The following is a 25137-nucleotide window of genomic DNA, read 5'->3' as shown; positions in this document are numbered from 1 at the left end:
CAATGAAAAAAAGCATATCCTGGAATTGTTCATATGATTCTGTTACAACATCTTCCGAAAGTTTCTTCACCCGTCCCACAGATGAAACTAATCACTGGAGCTCCGAACATAACTTGGAGCACGGAGTAAGTCATGATCTCCTGTTTTAATGTTACAACAAATTCACAACTTGTTTGACAAAAACTATGACAACTTGACTGATGTAAGATGAATCTTTCCCGTAGCGTAAGCTAGCTTACGCAATGCTCGTTCCCTCATCTAGAGAGAACCGAGGTTACGTTAGGTAATCGATTCGTTTCCCATTTAATTAGTATCAGTCTGTAACTTAGACAACAGTTTTACAGCCTGTTCACTGACAACACCTGCTCAGAACAAGTAGTCTAGGCCTAGTCATCTTATTACACGAATCACAATGACTGACATATTGTCACATTATAAACATCTCTCTCTCCAAATAGGCGTAAAAAATTTATTAGCACTAGATAAATTAAAATGTAATGCATAGTCGATTTTAAAACATCTCTCTCTCCAAATAGGCTTAATAATTTTATTAGCTCTAAATAAATTAAAGTGTATTGCATAGTCGATTTTATAGGTCACTTTTAAAATCATGTCATATTTTATAATTATATCCTGGCCAAGGATGCATTAATTATTGCTTCTGTCTTTCAAAGATGTCAGGAAAAAAACAATTATAAAAAAGCTCATTCACCCTGAGAGGAAAGCCCCCTAAAAAGGCCAGTTTAGAGGATAATTTGCTGATCTTTTTGCAAAAAAAAAAAAAAAAAACCCACAAAAATCGTAGATTAATTTGTAAAAATTATATATATATATATATATATATATATATATATATATATATATATACATACATACTGTATATTCAATGTAAAAAAATAAAATGGAAATTCAAATACAGACTGATATATGTAATGCAAATGTAAAAATATAATGGAAATGCAAATTGTTGGATAATTATAAACATGGTATTTTGCTTATTTATGCATTCAGTGCAGTGCAGAAAATGATAAGGTCTAAATGTAACTGGCCCCTCTAACAGTACAACTGGCCCCAGCTTGGCCCCCCCAGTTGAAATGGTCTAGAACCGCCACTGTGTGTGAGAGAGAGAGAGAGAGAGAGAGAGAGAGAGAGAGAGAGAGAGAGAGAGAGAGAGGAGAAATGTAACAAAGTTTAATATTGTTTGTAAACTGTGTTTGAGAGAGAGGAAGGTGTTCAGAGAGTCTGTAGGATGTTAAGCTGTTATTTGTTTTATGGACTCAATGTTGAAAATTTAAAACATTTCAAACACACTGTTGGCAGAAGTGAAAAATAAATAATTTTATGAAGTTACAATTTTGTTTGATTCCATGGTGTATTTTACTGAACATGAGTATTTACAATGCAAATTATTGTAATTTACTGGCAAATACTTATCTTGTCTTTTCATTTTATTAAGATCAGATTATGCATGTAAAATTAAAATAATAAGGTGACTTGACTTGCACTTGACTTAACCTACTACAAGACTTGACTTGACTTGACTTGACATAGCCTGTGACTTGACTTGACTTGCCCCCCCCCAAAAAAAATACTTGGGACTTACTTGAGACTTGACGGTTAAGACTTGAGACTTACTTGAGACTTGCGTGACCTGCGCCCATCTCTGCTCTAAGTTTTAAGACAGTTCAAATGGAAGTTGGGAATTATGTGTTGTTTGAATAAATCTCCTAGGAGAAATACATCAAATTACAACGCATGTGTTTACCAATCACCACCATACTCGGTGTGCATGAAGTCAAGACATTGAGGATGCTCAATTCCGGACAGATTTTTGATATCTCGAACGGTTTGGCCGTGGCGAGGAAAATAATTTTATGACTAAAAAAGGACACATAAAATGTGTTAACTTTGCTCGTTTTACCTACAGTTACAAAACATGCCAAGTATATTGTTCTTGTCAAGCCGATCAACTTTCTAATTAACAGTAAGAAGCTCAGACCAAAAGAAAGTCAGATATTGCAGTTTGGATGTGTATCTTGTCTCTATCAGTGTCTGTGTGGGGAAGAGGGAGGGGGGGGGGGGGTTGCTGGTGTCTGCGTTTATGTGTGTGTGTGTGTGTGTGTGGCTGACTGTAGATTTTTTCTTATCTTTTTGCATAACAATTTTGTATTTTTTTAAATGACAAAATATGCATATAACCCTAATCTTTTAAATGTATAGTTTGCTTTAAATAAAAGTAAGATAAATTGGTAAACTACAAATTGGTAATTGAAGCTGAATGAATTTAAAATTAATGTGCTATATTTCAATACATTTGCTTTCCTTAATATTGTAAAACACTAACCTCATTTATATGTGTGTGTGTGTGTGTGTTTGTATGTATATATATTTTGCAAAGCCCTCACTGATGCAAGCTCTTCTGCACACTTCTCTTCGACAGTCAATGCGGAGGTTAAGTTTTTGCACGTCGTGCAGAATAACCCTCTTTATATATATATATATATATATATATACTTAAAAAAGCGGGGGTTAAGTTTTTGCACGTCGTGCAGAATAACACTAAAGGCACCATATATATACTTAAAAGTGGGGTTGTTAGTTTTATCTACAGTTACAAAAATCGGTATATACATTGTACTCCTCAAGCCGTACAACTTTCTAATACATAGTCATTAGCTCGGACCAAGAGGAAGTCAGATATTTTGGTCTGAATATGGTGAGCCTCTCTCTGAGCCTACGTCCCTGTATGGCAAGCCCTTTTAACATTTAAAAGCTAAGTTTGCCTATCCGGAATTAACATTGTAGATATCAACAACGTCTTTCTGTCTAGTCGTTACACTTTGGATAGTTTGTATTATCATTTAAGATATCTGTAACATAATTGTGACTAGTCGAAATGACAGAGTATGGCAAGCCGTTTTAACATTTAATCATGAAAGGGCCAAAGCCTTCGGCACCGCCACCCGGGTGCCTTTAGGTAACTAAAGGAACCGGGGTTGCGGTGCCTCCGGCTTGGGCCCGCCATCGCTGCTCGCAGCTATATTTATTATTATTATTATTTTTCTTACGACTATTCGGGCACTTTTGGGGCCCTTAACATGCTCGAAAACTCTTGAAACTTTGCACACGGGTCAAAACCCGCGGCCATCAGAGCCGGGCTGAAGATGGTACCTGGGCGTGGCAGGGGGGCTCGTCAGCGCCCCCTGGAATGGGGTCCGAACACTTGGTCCATAACTCAAACACGCTTGCATGTAATAATATGAAACTCGGTACGCATGTTGATCTCATCGTTTCATCTATACCTCGCGCTTTTACTTTTTACCCCAGCCCAACAGGAAGTCGGCTATTGAGGTTTGTTTGTAAAACGCTCGCAATGGTATTTGAAATACTCCTCCTAGAGCTTTGATCCAAATTCGACGATACTCGGTCAGCATGAAGTCAAGACATTGAGGATGAAAGCTTGTGTGGGGATTTTTGATATCTCGAACGGTTTGGCCGTGGCGAGGAAACGAAATCTTGGCGAGAAACGTGAAACAGGAAGTTTGTTATAACTTCAGCATACATTAACTGATCTTGATGAAACTTCAGCAGTGTGTTCGCTGTAAGAGGACGATCACATGGATGTGACTATCGTGAGTCAAAGTTATAGCGCCACCAACTGGCAGCAGGAAGTGTGTCACTTTCAAAATGCTTTGATATCACCCTTTTATTTTTACCCGATTTGCTTCAAACTTCATATGTATAATGTAAACATACGGCAGATGTAGACCTGTGAATGGATTCTTGATATCTTTAAAACTGTTGCCGTGGCAACGCATCAAACTTTACCCTTCTTTTAGGATGCTTTTAGGATGCTTTTGAGACCCTTAGCATGCTTTAAATTGCATGAAACTCGACAGACACATCACATTTATTAGCCAGTAGACATGTGCAAAGTTGCAGAAACGGGCGTGGTGAGGGCTCAGTAGCGCCACCTTTTGACAAAAGTGGGGTTGTTAGTTTTATCTACAGTTACAAAAATCGGTGTGTATATTGTACGCCTCGAGCCGGACAACTTTCTAATTGACACTCATTAGCTAGGACCCACAGAAAGTCAGATATTTTTGTTTGAATGTAGAGAAAATCTCAGAATTTTGCCAGTCTCTCAGTGTCCCTCTGTGTGAGTGAGAGGAGGGGGGCTTGTCAGGTTAATTTTAACCCTTTATTTGCTGTGTGCGACTTCTCTGGCATTTTCGGGGGCCTTAACATCCTCGAAAACTCTTGAAACTTTGCACACGGGTCAGAACCCATGGCCATCAGGGCCGGGCTGAAGCTGGTAACCGGGCGTGGCAGGGCGGCTCGACAGCGCCCCCTGGACTGGGATTCGAACATTTGTCCATAAATCAAACACACTTGCATGAATTAATATGAAACTCGGTACAATTATAGATCACATCAGGCCAAACAACTTTCGTGCTCTAAGTTTTATGACAGTTCAAATGGAAGTTATTTATGAATTATGAATTATGGGTTGTTTGATTAATTGTCCTAGGAGAAATACATCAAATCACAATGCATGTGTTTACCAATCACAACCAAACTCGGTGTGCATGAAGTCAAGACATTGAGGATGCTCAATTCCGGACGGATTTTTGATATCTAGAACGGTCTGGCTGTGGCGAGGAAATGAATTTTATGACTAAAAAAGGACACATAAAGTGTGTTATAACTTTGCTCAATTTACCTACAGTTACAAAACTTACCACGTATATTGTTCTCGTCAAGCCGATCAACTTTCCAATTTAAAGTCATTCGCTCTGAGCAACAGAAAGTCAGATATTGTAGTTTGAATGGATTTATTTCCCCTGCGATTCTCTCTCTCTCTCTCTCTCTTTCTCTCTCTGTGTGTGTGTGGGTGTGTGTGTCTGTGTGGGGAGGGGAGGGCTGTTGTCTGTGTTTATGTGTGTGTGTGTGTGGCTGGCTGTGATTTTTCCTACAAGTCCTTGTTTCTAAGTCCTTGTCTTTTTGCATAACAATTTTGCATAACAATATTTTTAAATGACAAAATAGGCATATAACCCCCATCTTTTAAATGTATAGATTGCTTTAAATAAAAGTAAGATTGTATTTGTATTTGTAATTGAAGTTGAATGAATTTAAAATTCATGTGCTATATTTCAATATATTTGTTTTCCTTAAGATTTTAAAACACTAACTTCATTCTTATCTGAATTACAATTATTTGTTTCTGTATAAAATAATACTCTGACTAAAAACACATTTGATGTTTTTTTTTGGTATTTTTATTTACATGTATTTATTTGAGTGTGTGTGTGTGTGTGTGTGTGTGTGTGTGTGTATAAAGTGCAGGGTTTTTTTTAGATAAAGTAGAATTTCTATAACTATGTGTTGAACTAATGAATCACTCTTGTGTGTGTTAAACACAATCTACTTAATACAGACAACTTCATTATAAAGATAAATAACAAATCCAAAAAATATAAGATTATAATCTATGACAAAAAAAGCCATTACAAACTATATTAATGGAAAATACACATTGCTCTTTGTATTGTTGTAAAATATTCATGAAAAACAAGATAACAAAAATCAAAAAGATAAATTATTTTAGATATAGCCATGTTTTAAATGTATAGCAGAGATGTTAATTGAGGCAGCAACATACAAACTTTCTAGAACAACATGGACCTGGATAGCTGGTTTTTATGGAGGACAGTGAAGAGGAAGAGGGTGCAAATCAAACAGCTCATTCTCAGACTACACAGCAAACAGCTTAAGTTTTTAGTGCTTTGTTTGAGGTTTTTAGTGCTCTGTCCTATCTATTATCAACATATAATAGATGGAACAGAACAAGAAAGGCAATTAATAATCTGTCATTGCGTCACTGCATTATGATATGAAAGGCTCAGTACAGTGTGGCACATAACGCTTATGCGCATCCCGAGTGGAGAATGATGCGCTTAAAGCCACATGGGGTTACAGCGCACAGCGCATCGAGTCCGCATTGATGCAAGCTCTACAATACACTTCTTTTTGATAGTCAAAGCGGGGGTTATGTTTTTACACGTCGTACAGAATAACCCTAAAGGCACCAAGGTGGCGGTGCCACCGGCTTTATATTAAATATAAATATAGCTGTGAGCAGCGATAAAAGGCCAAAGCCGGCGGTACCACCATCCCGGTGCCTTTGGGTAACTAAAGGCATCGGGGTTGCGGTGCCACCGGCTTGGGCCCGCAATCGCTGCTCGCAGCTATATTTATTCTTTAGTATTATTATTATTTTGCTACCTTTTGGGCACTTTTGGGGCCCTTAACGTGCTCGAAAACTCTTGAAACTTTGCACACGGGTCAGAACCCGCGGCCATCAGAGCCGGGCTGAAGATGGTACCCGGGCGTGGCAGGGCAGCTCGTCAGCGCCCCCTGGAACGGGGTCCGAACACTTGGTCCATAACTCAAACACGCTTGTATGTAATAATATGAAACTCGGTACACATGTTGATCTCATCGTTTCATCTATACCTCGCGCTCTTACTTTTTACCCCAGCCCAACAGGAATTTGGCTATTGAGGTTTGTTTGTAAAACGCTCGCAATGGAATGTCAAATACTCCTCCTAGAGCTTTGATCCACATTCGACGAAACTCGGTCAGCGTGAAGTCAAGACATTGAGGATGAAAGTTTGCGAGGGGATTTTTTATATCTCGAACGGTTTGTCCGTGGCGAGGAAACGAAATCATGGCGAGAAACATGGAACAGGAAGTGTGTTATAACTTCAGCATACATTAACTGATCTTGATGAAACTTCAGCAGTGTGTTCGCTGTAAGAGGACGATCACATGGATGTGACTCTTGTGAGTCAAAGTTATAGCGCCACCAACTGGCAGCAGGAAGTGTGTCACTTTCAAAATGCTTAGATATCACCCTTTTATTTTTACCCGATTTGCTTCAAACTTCATATGTATAATGTAAACATACGGCAGATGTAGACCTGTGAATGGATTCTTGATATCTTTGAAACTGTTGCCGTGGCGACGCATCAAACTTTACCCTTCTTTTAGGATGCTTTTAGGATGCTTTTGAGACCCTTAGCATGCTTCAAATTGCATGAAACTCGACAGACACATCACATTTATTAGCCAGTAGACATGTGCAAAGTTGCAGAAACGGGCGTGGTGAGGGCTCAGTAGCGCCACCTTTTGACAAAAGTGGGGTGGTTAGTTTTAACTAGAGTTACAAAAATTGGTATGTATATTGTACTCCTCGAGCCGGACAACTTTCTAATTGACGCTTATTAGCTAGGACCCACAGAAAGTCAGATATTTTTGTTTGAATATGGCCACTCTGAGCCTTTGGCTGGCTGGCTGGCTGTCTGTGTGTGTGTGTGTGTGTGTGTGCAGGGGGAGGGGGCTTAACCATTTCACTGCTGTGTGTATGACCTGCATAAAGAAAATACATTTCTCAAGCCTGGTATTTTTTAAATAAGTTTTTATTTTTATTTTTTATAAGTAAAGGCATATAACTAGTTTAATTGTAGTGAATTGACAATAGTTTTATATAATTAGTTTATTAATCAGATTAACTTGGTCAATAAACTTGGTCTGAAAATTTGGTCCATAAATCAAACACACTTGCATGTAATAATATGAAACTTGGTACACATATAGATCTCATCGTTTCATATATACTTCACACTGTTACTTTTTACCCCAGCCCAACAGGAAGTTGGCTATTTAGGGTTGTGTTTAAAACACATGCAATGTAATTTAAATTATTGCTCCTAGAGCACTGAACCAAATTCGACGAAACTCGATCAGCGTGAAGTCAAGACATTAAGGATGAAAAAGTGCCACGGGATTTTTGATATCTCGAACGGTTTGGCCGTGGCGAGGAAACGAAATTATGGCGAGAAACATGGAACAGGATGTGTGTTATAACTTCAGCATACATTAACTGATCTTGATGAAACTTCAGCAGTGTTTTCGCTGTAAGAGACCGATCACATGGATGTGACTATTGTGAGTCAAAGTTATAGCGCCACCAACTGGCAGCAGGAAGTGTGTCACTTTCAAAATGCCGTGGCAACGAAACAAACTTTAACATTATTTTTTGATGCTTTTGGGACTCTTAGCTTGCTTGAAATTGCTTGAAACTCAACAGATACATCACATTTATTAGCCAATAGACATGTGCAACTATGGCAAAAGATTAAAGTAATGTCAAAAAAGTAAACACTAAAAGCCTCATATCTTCTAAAAATGTAATTATACATCATTTGTTTCTAAATTAAATTATACAAATATTATAACTTCCCCAATTTTTCCTTTTTTTTCATTTAAGAATTGTGTTTACGTTCAAAAACAGCCAGAATTGTTGTAAAATTCATAAAAAAATAATAATCTGAGTCATACGTAGTGCTATACTGCCCTCTTGTGTTCAATATCAGGTAGGCCTATTGTGTATATTCCCACCGGTTAATCAACGTGTGACTCCGCTGGGACTTGGGAGCTTTTAAATCGCTTACTTAAAACCGAAAGTCAAAATACGGATGTCCGCACAAGACATTAATGGTGTGGAGTAGAGCGAGCATTTTAAATAAATTCCTATTAAGTAGGATTGAACTAAACAGAAAGAATGTTCACTCTGTTCTGCTGGTTCCTCGCTGGTGGATCATATGATTACTTTGTCATAATCTATGACAAAAATGCTATTATAAACCATATTAATAATAGATAATAGACATTGCTCTTATTTTTGAAAAATACATTCATGAAAAACAAGATAACAAAAATCATAAAAAAATATAGCCATGGCTGCTATAAATGTTTGAAATGCATAGGACAGATGTTTAATGACGCAGCAACATATAATTGAAAGGCAATTAATAATCTGTCATTACGTCACTGCATTATGATATTACGGCTCCAATACGGTGCAGCACAAAGCACTTATGTGCATCCCGAGCGGAGAATGATGTGCTTGAAGCCACATGAAGTTACAGCGCATTGAGTCCGTATTGAAAAGTTCAAAGCACAAAGGAAATACATATTTATGAACAGTGTATTATACATTATCTATCTATGCAATAGTTTATTGAGCCTTTTCTTTTAAAGGTTTTAAATTTCAGTTACTGTGTGCGTGAAGAACAATTATAGTGCTCTGACTCTAGTGTTGTGATCTAACTGACAGCGTCCGACACCCGGTAGAAAGTAACACGATTAAGTTACAGCAATAAAGTCCAGCAAGAAAAAGTTTCTTCATTCGAAAATATAGACCTTTAGACCTTTATCTTAAAGATCCAGTATAATAGGATTAACATTCAATCATCTTGAAGATCGTTTCATCATTGAATGTAACCGAATGTGACGTGCTGTTTGAATGCTGAATGGAGAATGACTGACAGGCGCAGAGAGGGAAAAGTTTGTGTTCTTGAATTCAATGACTTAAATAATAATTTCTATATCACATAATAGCTTCAGAACACTTACAATACAGTACACAAAAACTTTATGGTACTTTAGAAAGTTTTTGTGCCTTTGTGCCTAACATAGAATAGTATATGCACAATATAGAATTTGAATCAGCCTCGTCAAAGATGGCAGTGTCAGAGCCGATACCGATCCTGAGTATCTAATCGGCGCACTTCTTTTCAACAGTCAAATTGAAATTGAAATTGAAATTGCTTGAAACTCAACAGATACATTACATTTATTAGCCAGTAGACATGTGCAAAGTTTCAGAAACGGGCATTGTGCAAGGACTAAATAGCGCCACCTTTTGACAAAAGTGGGGTTGTTAGTTTTATCTACAGTTACAAAAATCGGTATATACATTGTACTCCTCAAGCCGGACAACTTTCTAATACATAGTCATTAGCTCGGACCAAGAGGAAGTCAGATATTTTGGTTTGAATATGGTGAGCCTCTCTCTGAGCCTACGTCCCTGTATGGCAAGCCCTTTTAACATTTAAAAGCTAAGTTTGCCTGTCCGGAATTAACATTGTCGATATCAACAACGTCTTTCTGTCTATTCGTAATTACATTTTGGATAGTTTGTATTATCATTTAAGACATATGTAACATAATTGTGACTAGTCGAAATGACAGAGTATGGCAAGCCGTTTTAACATTTAATCATAAAAGGGCCAAAGCCTTCGGCACCGCCACCCGGGTGCATTTAGGTAACTAAAGGAACCGGGGTTGCGGTGCCACCGGCTTGGGCCCGCCATCGCTGCTCGCAGCTATATTTATTATTATTATTATTTATACGACTATTCGGGCACTTTTGGGGCCCTTAACATGCTCAAAAACTCTTGAAACTTAGCACACGGGTCAGAACCCGCGGCCATCAGGGCCGGGCTGAAGATGGTACTCCCGGGCGTGGCAGGGGGACTAGACAGCGCCCCCTGGAACGGGGTCCGAAAACTTGGTCCATAAATCAAACACGCTTGCATGTAATAATATGAAACTCGGTACACATATAGATCTCATCGTACATATATACCTCATACTATTACTTTTTACCCCAGCCCAACAGGAAGTCGGTTATTTAGGGTTGTTCATAAAACACTCGCAATGGAATTAAGTACTACTCCTAGAGAATTCAAACACACGGCACGAAACTCGGTCAGCATGAAGTCAAGGCATTGACGATGAAAGTTTGCGAGGGGATTTTTGATATCTCGAACGGTTTGGCCATGGCGAGGAAACGAAATTATGGCGAGAAACGTGAAACAGGAAGTGTGTTATAACTTCAGCATACATTAACTGATATTGATGAAACTTCAGCAGTGTGTTCGCTGTAAGAGGCTGATTACATGGATGTGACTATTGTGAGTCAAAGTTATAGCGCCACCAACTGGTAGCAGGAAGTGTGTCACTTTCAAAATGCTTTGAACTCACCCTTTTATTTTTACCCGATGTGCTTCAAACTTAATCTGTATAATGTAAATACATAGCAGATGAAGACCTGTGAATGGATTCTTGATATCTTTGATACTGTTGCCGTGGCAACGCATCAAACTTTAAAATTCTTTTTTTTATGATTTTGAGACTCTTAGCGGCTTTTGGGGCCCTTAACGGGTTTGAAAACTCTTGAAACTTTGCACACAGGTCAGATCCCACAGCCATCAGAGCCGGGCTGAAGATGGTACCTGGGTGTGGCAGGGGGGCTAGACAGCGCCCCCTGGAACGGGGTCCGAACACTTGGTCCATAAATCAAACACGCTTGCATGTAATAATATGAAACTCGGTACACATGTTGATCTCATCGTTTCATCTATACCTCACGCTCTTACTTTTTACCCCAGCCAAACAGGAAGTCGGCTATTGAGGTTTGTTTGTAAAACGCTCGCAATGGAATGTGCAATACTCCTTCTAGAGAATTCAAACACACGGCACGAAACTCGGTCAGCATGAAGTCAAGGCATTGAGGATGAAAGTTTGCGAGGGGATTTTTGATATCTCGAACGGTTTGGCCGTGGCGAGGAAACAAAATTATGGCGAGAAACGTGAAACAGGAAGTGTGTTATAACTTCAGCATACATTAACTGATCTTGATGAAACTTCAGCAGTGTGTTCACTGTAAGAGGCTGATTACATGGATGTGACTATTGTGAGTCAAAGTTATAGCGCCACCAACTGGCAGCAGGAAGTGTGTCACTTTCAAAATGCTTTGATATCACCCTCTTATTTTTAACCGATTTGCTTCAAACTTCATCTGTATAATGTAAAAATACAGCAGATGTAGACCTGTGAATGGATTCTTGATATCTTTGATACTGTTGCTGTGGCAACAAATCAAACTTTAACATTCTTTTTTGATACTTTTGGGACTCTTAGCATGCTTGAAATTGCTTGAAACAGATAGATACAGATAGCTCGACAGATACATCACATTTATTAGCCAGTAGGCATGTGCAACTTTGGCAAAAGATTAAAGTAATGTCAAAAAAGTAAACACTAAAAGCCTCATATCTTCTAAAAATGTAATTATACATCATTTGTTTCTAAATTAAATTATACAAATATTATAATTAAACCAGTTTTTCCCTTTTTTCATTAAAGAATTATGTTTACGTTCAAAAACAGCCAGAATGGTTGTAAAATTCAGAAGAAGAAAAAATAATCTGAGTCATACGTAGTGCTATACTGCCCTCTTGTATTCAATATCAGTTAGGCCTATTGTGTATATTCCCAACGGTTAATCAACGTGTGACTCCGCTGGGACTCGGGAACTTTTAAATCGCTTACTTAAAACCGAAAGTCAAAATACAGATATCCGCACAAGACATTAATGTTGTGGAGTAGAGCAAGCATTTTAAATAAATTCCTATTAAGTAGGATTGAACTAAACAGAATGAACGTTCACTCTGTTCTGCTGGTTCCTCGCTGTTGGCGCGCACAGTTATGAATGCTTGTGCAGCCGTGAGTTTTAGTTTAATTTTAAAATTAGCGCAATTTCGGGATTTGTATTATTTGAATTTATTTTTAAAAAACACAATGTTGAGTTTTATTGCAACACTGTTTAATCGCGCCCACGGTTATATTTTGTATATTATATATAATTATAATGTATTTCTGTATAAAATAATACTACAATAAAAAACACATTTGTGACCGACCTGATCCAGCAAAATTAGTCACAGTGACCCAAATTTAAAAATTGAGATTTTGATATTAATGGAAAGAGGACACTGTAAGCTTTCAAATGATACCTTGGTCATACCTTGAATGGTTGTAAATATATACAGATTTGAATTCTGGTCGTCTGCCCTTTTTTTCCAATTGAAAACCTAAGAAAATCGCTTTTAAAGTTTTTTTGCCCGTTTTAGTTTTTTTTTTTTTTGATATCTTTCAAAATCCATAGCATTTTAAGGGATAAACTATTTATTTTATATAGCTTAATTTGACCAAATAGATTAACATATATAAATGCAATTTAACGAGGCTGAAACTCAACTTATTTTTAATTTTTTTGAAATAAATAATTAAAAAGTCACTTTTACAAAAATGTTCTAAAATCAGAAAGATTGAAGAGGAGTCAGAGAGAAATTCAGTTTTCATACGGATTAGCCCACATAAGCAGAGAGCAGTCTGTTTTCTTTCATTTTGAATGGTTGTCTTTAAAAGTAGACATTTCAATATATATGTCTGTGAGGATACCTTATACGCTGACTTTCGGTTCATGAGACAAGCTTCAGTTCACGTGCCGCGCGTCTCCGCGTCGTGATTAGGCCTAGCCTATTGTCTGCAATTTATTTCTTATTATTAAATCCTAGTAATTGGTTGATGAAACATTGATTTAAATTAAGATAATTATTTTAAAACGAAATTTACTTTAAATAAAGGCTTTGTGCTTGCATGTTTAAGCTATGTGAAAGTTTTAGTGCTGCTTCCAGAGAACGGTCACGTTCGGATTGTTTTTCCTCATAAATGCGAACACGGAAAATAAAATAAAGATTTTATGTTCTGGAGAGAGTCAACCCTTCTTCATCCGGTGAGTATTACTTTTGGTTTGTGCAGTGTGGTTCACATAGGCCAATTTATTAAAATATTTAATTATCTGGGAATTGGATCTCCTCCATAATGCTGAAATTGCCCAATTTTAAAAAATTTAGTAATAATTTAAGTTTTGTGGTTTAAGTCTACGTATTTTATAATGTTAACTTCAAATAATACTAATAGTAATTTAAAGATGTTGTAGCTAGCATTGGGTCTGGATGTGAAGGATAACTTCGGGAGTTGAAGGGACGTGTCGGTGTCGTGATTCTGTCTTCTCACACCGCGACACAGGTTCGTGGATCTGAGTGTCGCGATCGTTACAGCCTTACATAGGCTATATTCTTCTTGCAGATAAATATACTCACGCAGTTTAGGTTAGAAGCCTCCAGTGAGTTCAACGTTTCAGGGGATACCCGGGAAATGCTCAGAGGTGACGAGGGGAGTTGAGAAGAGCAATGTTTATTTCAGCTAATTTAAAGCTTTGACAACTTTAATCGTTATTTAAATACCTTTACTCAATGATCTCGACTACGAAACCCTGTGAGATTATTTTTGAATGTCTGTTCTTTGAAATTAACAAAAAATTTTTTTTTTTTTTTGTTATTTCATGGTTTTTCCACATAATCGGCCCATATCTTAAAATGGAAGGTTGCAACTTCCGACTCATTTCGCCAGAGCGGGTCACATTTGATTTTTATTTTTTAAACAATGTAATGTGTAACCTAAAAATAAACAGATTATTTGATAAATGGTATATTTAAATCTGCATACTGTAGCCTAATATCTGCAGGGCAGCCTAGTCTTAATAAATGTATGCTTCATTTTTCATTAGTAAATTTGATCAATAAATTCAATAATTTAGAATAATAAGACACTATAGGGCTGTTAACCTAGGTAAGGCTGATCAAATTAAATCGGTTACACAATAATGTTACGAGATTGGTTTAACAGGAGTCAATTAAAAATCGCTGTAAAGAACGATACTTTTAAACATAACCCTAAATAACCATAAGGTGTCGCCAGATGACCGTCTTAATGAACGAGTCATGGATTCAAAATGCTGAATCATTCAGTAATGAGAAAACACATTGCTTTGAGATGCGCAATGGGTCGCTGTGATCTTTGTTTAACTATTTTCTCTGCTGAAACAGAAAAAAGTCAATATTGCATCTAAAAAGTCAATATTGCATCTAAAATGTAAGTGACTTGACTTGTGTGTGACTATGTTTGTTGTAGTGATAAGAGTTGCACCCTTGTTAAAGTTTAAGGCCTTGTGTTTTTGGATATATATATTTCTTTCTTTTTTTTTCTTTTTTTACAAAATATGCATATAACCCATATATTTTAGATTTATTATTTGCTTTAAATTAAATTAAGATTGTATTTTTGGTAATTGAACCTGAATGAATTAAAAAATGAATGTGCTATATTTCAGATCATATATTTGTTTTTCTTAAAATTTGAACTAACTTATTCTCAGCTGAATTATAAATATTTTATTTCTGTATGAATTAAAAACACATTTGATTTTTCTTTTTTAATCAATGTGTAACTGAAATATAAACAGATTAGGGCTCTGTTCGAGGACAAGTAACTAAAACCAATGCGACATGATGAATGTTTGTTTCCCAAACCATCTCAGAGTAACAGCTTACTTTTCTTTCTTACTATATTCTTTCTTACTATAAACTGTGCTGTAGAGCTTGCATCAGTCAAAGCAGGGTTACATTTTGCATGTCGTGCACAATAAACCTAAAGGCACCAGGGTGGCGGTGCCACCGGCTTCATATACATATGTATATATACAGTATATATATATATATATATATATATATATATATATATAGCTGTGATCCGCGATGAAGGGCCAAAGCCAGTGGCATGGCCACCCTGGTGCTTTTAGGTAACTAAGGAACCGGGGTTGCGGTGCCACCGGCTTGGGCCCTTCATCGCTGCTCGCAGCTATATTTATTATTATTATTTATACGACTATTCGGGCACTTTTGGGGCCCTTAACATGCTCAAAAACTCTTGAAACTTTGCACACGGGTCAGAATCCGCGGCCATCAGGGCTGGGCTGAAGATGGTACCCGGGCGTGGTAGGGGGGCTATACAGCGCCCCCTGGAATGGGGTCCGAACACTTGGTCCATAACTCAAACACGCTTGTATGTAATAATATGAAACTCGGTACACATGTTGATCTCATCGTTTCATATATACCTCGCGCTCTTACTTTTTACCCCAGCCCAACAGGAAGTCGGCTATTGAGGTTTGTTTGTAAAACGCTCGCAATGGAATGTTAAATACTACTCCTAGAGCTTTGATCCAAATTCGACGAAACTCGGTCAGCGTGAAGTCAAGACATTGAGGATGAAAGTTTGCGAGGGGATTTTTGATATCTCGAACGGTTTGGCCGTGGCGAGGAAACGAAATCATGGCGAGAAACGTGAAACAGGAAGTGTGTTATAACTTCAGCATACATCAACCGATCTTGATGAAAATTCAGCAGTGTGTTCGCTGTAAGAGGACGATCACATGGATGTGACTATTGTGAGTCAAAGTTATAGCGCCACCAACTGGCAGCAGGAAGTGTGTCACTTTCAAAATGCTTTGATATCACCCTTTTATTTTTACCCGATTTGCTTCAAACTTCATATGTATAATGTAAACATACGGCAGATGTAGACCTGTGAATGGATACTTGATATCTTTGAAACTGTTGCCGTGGCGACGCATCAAACTTTACCCTTCTTTTAGGATGCTTTTAGGATGCTTTTGAAACCCTTAGCATGCTTCAAAATGCATGAAACTCGACAGACACATCACATTTATTAGCCAGTAGACATGTGCAAAGTTTCAGAAACGGGCGTGGTGAGGGCTCAGTAGCGCCACCTTTTGACAAAAGTGGGGTTGTTAGTTTTAACTAGAGTTACAAAAATTGGTATGTATATTGTACTCCTCGAGCCGGACAACTTTCTAATTTACACTTATTAGCTAGGACCCACAGAAACTCAGATATTTTTGTTTGAATATGGTCACTCTGAGCCTACATGTCTCTGTGTCTCTGTGTCTTTGGCTGTCTGTGTGTGTGTGTGTGTGAGTGTGCAGGGGGAGGGGGCTTAACCATTTCACTGCTGTGTGTATGACCTGCATAAAGAAAATACATTTCTCAAGCCTGGTATTTTTTAAATAAGTTTTTATTTTTATTTTTTATAAGTAAAGGCATATAACTAGTTTAATTGTAGTGCATTGACAATAGTTTTATATAATTAGTTTATTAATCAGATTAACTTGGTCAATAAACTTGGTCTGAAAATTTGGTCCATAAATCAAACACACTTGCATGTAATAATATGAAACTTGGTACACATATAGATCTCATCGTTTCATATATACTTCACACTCTTACTTTTTACCCCAGCCTAACAGGAAGACGGCTATTTAGGGTTGTGTTTAAAACACATGCAATGGAATTTCAAGTATTGCTCCTAGAGCACTGAACCAAATTCGACAAAACTCGATCAGCGTGAAGTCAAGACATTAAGGATGAAAAGGTGCCAAGGGATTTTTTATATCTCGAACGGTTTGGCCGTGGCGAGGAAACGAAATTATGGCGAGAAACATGAAACAGGATGTGTGTTATAACTTCAGCATACATTAACTGATCTTGATGAAACTTCAGCAGTGTTTTCGCTGTAAGAGACCGATCACATGGATGTGACTATTGTGAGTCAAAATTATAGCGCCACCAACTGGCAGCAGGAAGTGTGTCACTTTCAAAATGCTTTGAAACCACTCTCTTATTTTTAACCGATTTGCTTCAAACTTCATCTGTATAACGTAAATACACGGCAGATGTAGACCTGTGAATGAATTTTTGATATCTTTGATACTGTTGCCATGGCAACGAATCAAATTTTAACATTCTTTTTTGATGCTTTTGGGACTCTTAGCATGCTTGAAATTGCTTGAAACTCAACAGATACATCACATTTATTAGCCAGTAGACATGTGCAACTATGGCAAAAGATTAAAGTAATGTCAAAAAAGTAAACACTAAAAGCCTCATATCTTCTGAAAATGTAATTATACATCATTTGTTTCTAAATTAAATTATACAAATATTATAACTTCCCCAATTTTTTCTTTTTTTCATTTAAGAATTATGTTTACGTTCAAAAACAGCCAGAATTGTTGTAAAATTCATAAAAAAATAATAATCTGAGTCATACGTAGTGCTATACTGCCCTCTTGTGTTCAATATCAGGTAGGCCTATTGTGTATATTCCCACCGGTTAATCAACGTGTGACTCCGCTGGGACTTGGGAGCTTTTAAATCGCTTACTTAAAACCGAAAGTCGAAATACGGATGTCCGCACAAGACATTAATGGTGTGGAGTAGAGCGAGCATTTTAAATAAATTCCTATTAAGTAGGATTGAACTAAACAGAAAGAATGTTCACTCTGTTCTGCTGGTTCCTCGCTGGTGGATCATATGATTACTTTGTCATAATCTATGACAAAAATGCTATTATAAACCATATTAATAATAGATAATACACATTGCTGTTATTTTTAAAAAAAAAAAACATTCATGAAAAACAAGATAACAAAAATCATAAAAAAATATAGCCATGGCTGCTATAAATGTTTGAAATGCATAGGACAGATGTTTAATGACGCAGCAACATATAATTGAAAGGCAATTAATAATCTGTCATTACGTCACTGCATTATGATATTACGGCTCCAATACGGTGCAGCACAAAGCACTTATGTGCATCCCGAGCGGAGAATGATGTGCTTGAAGCCACATGAAGTTACAGCGCATTGAGTCCGTATTGAAAAGTTCAAAGCACAAAGGAAATACATATTTATGAACAGTGTATTATACATTATCTATCTATGCAATAGTTTATTGAGCCTTTTCTTTAAAAGGTTTTAAATTTCAGTTACTGTGTGCGTGAAGAACAATTATAGTGCTCTGACTCTAGTGTTGTGATCTAACCGACAGCGTCCGACACCCGGTAGAAAGTAACACGATTAAGTTACAGCAATAAAGTCCAGCAAGAAAAAGTTTCTTCATTCGAAAATATAGACCTTTAGACCTTTATCTTAAAGATCCAGTATAATAGGATTAACATTCAATCATCTTGAAGATCGTTTCATCATTGACTGTAACCGAATGTGACGTGCTGTTTGAATGCTGAATGGAGAATGACTGACAGGCGCAGAGAGGGAAAAGTTTACGTGTTCTTGAATTTAATGACTTAAATATTAATTTCTATATCACATAATAGCTTCAAAACACTAATAATACAGTACACAAAAACTTTATGGTACTTTAGAAAGTTTTTGTGCCTTTGTGCCTAACATAGAATAGTATATATGCACAATATAGAATTTGAATCAGCCTCGTCAAAGATGGCAGTGTCAGAGCCGATACCGATCCTGAGTATCTAATCGGCGCACTTCTTTTCAACAGTCAAATTGAAATTGAAATTGCTTGAAACTCAACAGATACATCACATTTATTAGCCAGTAGACATGTGCAAAGTTTCAGAAACGGGCACGGTGCAAGGACTAAATAGCGCCACCTTTTGACAAAAGTGGGGTTGTTAGTTTTCTACAGTTACAAAAATTGGTATATACATTGTACTCCTCAAGCCGGACAACTTTCTAATACATAGTCATTAGCTCGGACCAAGAGGAAGTCAGATATTTTGGTTTGAATATGGTGAGCCTCTCTCTGAGCCTACGTCCCTGTATGGCAAGCCCTTTTAACATTTAAAAGCTAAGTTTGCCTGTCCGGAATTAACATTGTAGATATCAACAACGTCTTTCTGTCTATTCGTAATTACATTTTGGATAGTTTGTATTATCATTTAAGATATCTGTAACATAATTGTGACTAGTCGAAATGACAGAGTATGGCAAGCCGTTTTAACATTTAATCATAAAAGGGCCAAAGCCTTCGGCACCGCCACCCGGGTGCATTTAGGTAACTAAAGGAACCGGGGTTGCGGTGCCACCGGCTTGGGCCCGCCATCGCTGCTCGCAGCTATATTTCTTTATTATTTTTCTGCTACCTTTTGGGCATTTTTGGGGCCCTTAACATGCTCGAAAACTCTTGAAACTTTGCACACGGGTCAGAACCCGCGGCCATCAGGGCCGGGCTGAAGATGGTACCCGGGCGTGGCAGGGGGGCTCGTCAGCGCCCCCTGGAAGGGGTCCGAACACTTGGTACATAACTCAAACACGCTTGCATGTAATAATATGAAACTCGGTACACATGTCGATCTCATCGTTTCATCTATACCTCGCGCTTTTACTTTTTACCCCAGCCCAACAGGAAGTCGGCTATTGAGGTTTGTTTGTAAAACGCTCGCAATGGTATTTGAAATACTCCTCCTAGAGCTTTGATCCAAATTCGACGAAACTCGGTCAGCGTGAAGTCAAGACATTGAGGATGAAAGCTTTTGTGGGGATTTTTGATATCTCGAACGGTTTGTCCGTGGCGAGGAAACGAAATCATGGCGAGAAACGTGAAACAGGAAGTGTGTTATAACTTCAGCATACATTAACTGATCTTGATGAAACTTCAGCAGTGTGTTCGCTGTAAGAGGACGATCACATGGATGTGACTTTTGTGAGTCAAAGTTATAGCGCCACCAACTGGCAGCAGGAAGTGTGTCACTTTCAAAATGCTTTGAAATCACCCTTTTATTTTTACCCGATTTGCTTCAAACTTCATCTGTATAATGTAAATATACGGCAGATGTAGACCTGTGAATGGATTCTTGATATCTTTGAAACTGTTGCCGTGGCAACGCATCAAACTTTACCATTCTTTTAGGATGCTTTTGAGACCCTTAGCATGCTTCAAATCGCATGAAACTCGACAGACACATCACATTTATTAGCCAGTAGACATGTGCAAAGTATCAGAAACGGGCGTGGTGAGGGCTCAGTAGCACCACCTTTTGACAAAAGTGGGGTTGTTAGTTTTAACTACAGTTACAAAAATCGGTATGTATATTGTACTCCTCGAGCCGGACAACTTTCTAATTGACACTCATTAGCTAGGACCCACAGAAAGTCAGATATCTTTGTTTGAATGTAGAGAAAATCTTAGAATTTTGCCAGTGTCTCAGTGTCCCTCTGTGTGAGTGAGAGGAGGGGCGCCTGTCAGGTTAATTTTAACCCTTTATTTGCTGTGTGCGACTTCTCTGGCATTTTCGGGGGCCTTAACATCCTCTAAAACTCTTGAAACTTTGCACACGGGTCAGAACCCATGGCCATCAGGGCCGGGCTGAAGCTGGTCATCGGGCGTGGCAGGGCGGCTCGACAACGCCCCCTGGACTGGGATTCGAACATTTGTCCATAAATCAAACACACTTGCGTGAATTAATATGAAACTCGGTACAATTATAGATCACATCAGGCCAAACAACTTTCGTGCTCTAAGTTTTACGACAATTAAAATGGAAGTTGAGAATTATGGGTTGTTTGAATAGTTGTCCTAGGAGAAATACATCAAATTACAACGCATGTGTTTACCAATCACAACCAAACTCGGTGTGCAAGAAGTCAAGACATTGAGGATGAAAGTTTGTGAGGGGATTTTTGATATCTCAAACGGTTTGGCCGTGGCGAGGAAACGAAATTATGGTGAGAAACGTGAAACAGGAAGTGTGTTATAACTTCAGCATACATTAACTGATCTTGATGAAACTTCATCAGTGTGTTCGCTGTAAGAGGACGATCACATGGATGTGACTATTTCGAGTCAAAGTTATAGCGCCACCAACTGGCAGCAGGAAGTGTGTCACTTTCAAAATGCTTTGAAATCAACCTCTTATTTTTACCCGATTTGCTTCAAACTTCATCTGTATAATGTAAATACATGGCAGATGAAGACCTGTAAATGGATTCTTGATATCTTTGATACTGTTGCCGTGGCAACGCATCAAACTTTAAAATTCTTTTTTTTTTTGATGATTTTGAGGCTCTTAATGGCTTTTGAGGCCCTTAACGGGTTTGAAAACTCTTGAAACTTTGCACACAGGTCATATCCCACAGCCATCAGGCCCGGGCTGAAGATGGTACCTAGGCGTGGCAGGGGGGCTAGACAGCGCCCCCTGGAACGGGGTCCGAAAACTTGGTCCATAAATCAAACACGCTTGCATGTAATAATATGAATGAAAAACTTCATCTGTATAATGTAAACAGATGAAAAACTTCATCTGTATAATGATGAAAAACAGATGAAAAACTTTATCTGTATAATGTAAACATACGGTAGATGTAGACCTGTGAATGGATTCTTGATGTCTTTTAAGCTGTTGCCGTGGCAAAGCTTCAAACTTTGAAATTATTTTAGGATGCTTTTGAGACTCTTAGCATGCTTGAAATTGCATGAAACTATGAAACTCAACAGACACATCACATTTATTAGCCAGTAGACATGTGCAAAGTTTCAGAAACGGGCATGGTGCAGGGACTAAATAGCGCCACCTTTTGACAAAAGTGGGGTTGTTATTTTTATCTACAGTTACAAAAATCGTTATATACATTGTACTCCTCAAGCCAGACAACTTTCTAATTCATAGTCATTAGCTCAGACCAAGAGGAAGTCAGATATTTTGGTTTGAATATGGTGAGACTCTCTCTGAGCCTACGTCCGTGTATGGCAAGCCCTTTTAACATTTAAAAGCTAAGTTTGCCTATCCGGAAATTAACATTGTAGATATCAACAATGTCTTTCTGTCTAGTCGTAATTACATTTTGGATAGTTTGTATTATCATTTAAGATATCTGTAACATAATTGTGACTAGTCAAAATGACAGACTATGGCAAGCCGTTTTAACATTTAATCATGAAAGGGCCAAAGCCTTTGGCACCGCCACCCCGGTGCCTTTAGGTAACTAAAGGAACCGGGGTTGCGGTGCCACCGGCTTGGGCCCGCCATCGCTGCTCGCAGCTATATTTGTATTTATTTTCACATAAATTATTTTTTATAAAAGATGTATATATGTCATGCTATATATATATATATATATATATATATATATATAAATAATAAATGCTATGCCATGTTTTAATGCAATAAAATGAAACCAAACAAATCTGAATCATTCATCTTATGCCTATGTTATGGGTTTCACACTGGGACATCACCCTTCACATCCAGAGGGCCTTGGTAGTTGGACATTAGGCAACAAGTTGCCCATAGCTGATTGACGGACCCTGAAAGGGTCAAAGGAATGGTTGTGTCCCAGATATGATATTCCTTCACTCTTCTGATGGCTCTCTCCACCAGGATTCTTAGTCGGGCGATGTTCTGGGTTTTTTCTGTGTCCTCTTTGCTGAACCTGGTACCTCTTTTGAATGGGGGGATTATGAGGGTTGCTCCAACATCAGACAGCATCTGGTCAATGACAAAGCCTTTATCAGCCATGCATGCATCTCCAGGCTCAAACAGGCTGAGGATCCCTGACTGACGTGTGATTTCTCGATCTGATATTGAACCTGTGAAAAGCTTTGAGATGAAGGTGATAACACCACATGGGGCAATGCCAATTAGACCTTTGAAAGTATTGGTGTTCTTGTAGGAGGAGAATGTTTCTGACTGGAGGGTAAGTGATGATGGTGCCTCACATCTGATTTCTGTGCAGTCCAGAATAACACGCACGTTCGGGCAGTACTGTGTAAACTTTGGTGGCATTGTTGCTTGCACCTGTTCCCTTGACATCCAGATTGGCACTGACCCCAAAACAATGAATAGATAGTTGGCCCATGTAATTATTATTCTACTCACCGTAGTGAGACTAATGCCAAATATGTCCGCAATCACCTTCTCCTTCATACCAACGGCAACTCGACAGCAGTAAAGAAACAGTTCATCCACGAGTGCCAGCCTCCGGTTCGGGCTTGGTTTCTCCAATGCCATGACATCGCTTGCCCTCTGAGCTCTGCTCCAGTAGATTAGCCTAGATGCTGAGGGGGCAACTGATTCCCAAAACGACCAAAACACCTTCTCTGATTGAAAACGGGTGTAGAACCGGAATTCCTCGTCAGTGGCACAGTATCTGTTGATGTTTAGTGTGCATGACAGGTCACTCAGTTGTCTTTCTAAACTTCTGACCTTAGCCTCCAGTTGCCTGATGGTTTCGGCAGCAGCATCAGCATCTAGTCCACCTGCGGAGTCGCGGGAGTAATTGTGATGTTGATCCTCCGCGACTGTGGGCTGTTCATCCGCGTTCTCTATAGACCATTTCACAAGATGTAAACAACACTGGTCCAGAAGCACTTCCTGTTTCAGTTTTTTAACACTACATAAAAGATGGGATAAAATACAACCAACAGAACATTTAAAACTGAATCAAAAAGTTAAACAAACATCTTTAAGATGTTTTCTTTACATGTGAAATAAAGAAAAAAGTTACAAACTAAAACAGGAAGTGTTTCTGGACCAGTGTTGTTTACATCTTGTGAAATGGTCTATAGCAGAGTCGCTATTCTGTGACTCTTCAACTAACGTTACTTCAAAACGCGCATTAACCCGATCGAAAACTGACTGGCGAAGCACACGAGTCTCCCCCCAGCTGTTCCACGAAAATCGACTTGGTGTAGTACCGGATTTTAGTCTCCTCCGCCCACTTTTCGAGACGTAAATGCTTTCTTCGTCAAAGTGCAAGCTGCATACAAACGTACTACCCCGACTTATATGGAACAAAGGACCTTCGTCCCTCCTTATCAATCTCACCCAAGCCTTGCGGAGGTGTTCGTCTTTTGGGAAGTCATGGAAGCTAAGGTATGGCTGTCTTTGTTTTGATGTTGAACAACCCGGTACACTGCAATAGCACCGGCGAGAGGAGGCAGCCATAGTTTATCTGGTAACTAAGTAACCCCGGAAGTGCGAGTACACTGCTTGGCGATTTCGAACGTTCCAAACCAAGAAATGTGATAAAGGCCTATTGCAGCACTGAGAGGACTACAGACACTCAATCTGTATACTTTCTTTTTCAGAGTACTTACATTTTAATTATGTATTGGTATACATAGACAGTTTAAACAAATTTGGGAAAAAGTTTTAGAAAATTTCTACTCACTCACCTTTAATGCTATAGACCTTATTCGCAAATACCGGAAGTAGCTAACCGCGGCCATATTGTTGACATGACATCTGTCCTGCTGCCCTTAGCAGTGCGCAGATTTGAGTTGAGGGGGAGCTACATCTCGTCAGTATCAAGAGAAGATAAGCTTGATTGGTGTGCGGACCCACATCAAAATTAAATAATAGCATTAAGTAAAGATCCGTCCTTATTGCCAGCCATAACCTATCCGGATATTTATAACGATCTCGATCATACAGTATCCGTATAACGTACAAACTATACAATTTACCTTTACAACAAGGCAACATGAACGACACTCGTCTCATTCGTGGAGGTGGAAAAACAAGTGCTTTGTGATATGCAAGATTTGTTGTATTAAAATGTAAGTGCAAAAGAAAAGGCATGAGAGTCGGTTGTTTTTGTCAATTTTAAGTTTTCATTTAAAATGTTTGTGATTTTAACATGAGTACATGGTTACATATTTGACCACTTGCTTGTGCAACTTAATATATAGAAGT

The 25137-nt window shown here is 38.3% G+C and overlaps 2 protein-coding genes across 4 annotated transcripts in view; both read right to left on the bottom strand.

Moving 5' to 3' along the window:
- The window catches only part of ppt2b (palmitoyl-protein thioesterase 2b), a 126923-nt gene that overhangs the window by 95314 nt on the left and 6472 nt on the right, over positions 1 to 25137 (bottom strand). The gene's annotated exons all lie outside the window — the stretch shown is intronic.
- Positions 22663 to 24387, bottom strand: LOC148970929 (uncharacterized). Its single transcript, XM_089123007.1, has 2 exons — positions 24243 to 24387; positions 22663 to 23765 (listed from the first exon to the last, which is right to left on the bottom strand). The coding sequence occupies exons 1-2, from the start codon at positions 24385 to 24387 to the stop codon at positions 22663 to 22665; spliced, it is 1248 nt and encodes a 415-aa protein (XP_088979133.1).

This window comes from Pimephales promelas, chromosome 18 (assembly GCF_988280905.1).
Source record: "Pimephales promelas chromosome 18, fPimPro1.hap1.1, whole genome shotgun sequence".
NCBI classification, from domain to species: Eukaryota; Metazoa; Chordata; class Actinopteri; order Cypriniformes; family Leuciscidae; genus Pimephales; species Pimephales promelas.
This window is presented reverse-complemented; position numbering and strand designations above follow the sequence as displayed.

What these genes read in the sequence shown, in the direction of transcription:
- LOC148970929 (XM_089123007.1), bottom strand. Translation starts at nt 24,387, where the DNA reads ATGGCTGCCTCCTCTCGCCGGTGCTATTGCAGTGTACCGGGTTGTTCA. An exon ending in ATTGATAAGGAGGGACGAAG is followed by an intron (nt 23,766 to 24,242) that starts GTCCTTTGTTCC and finishes AATGGTCTATAG; the next exon opens with AGAACGCGGATGAACAGCCC.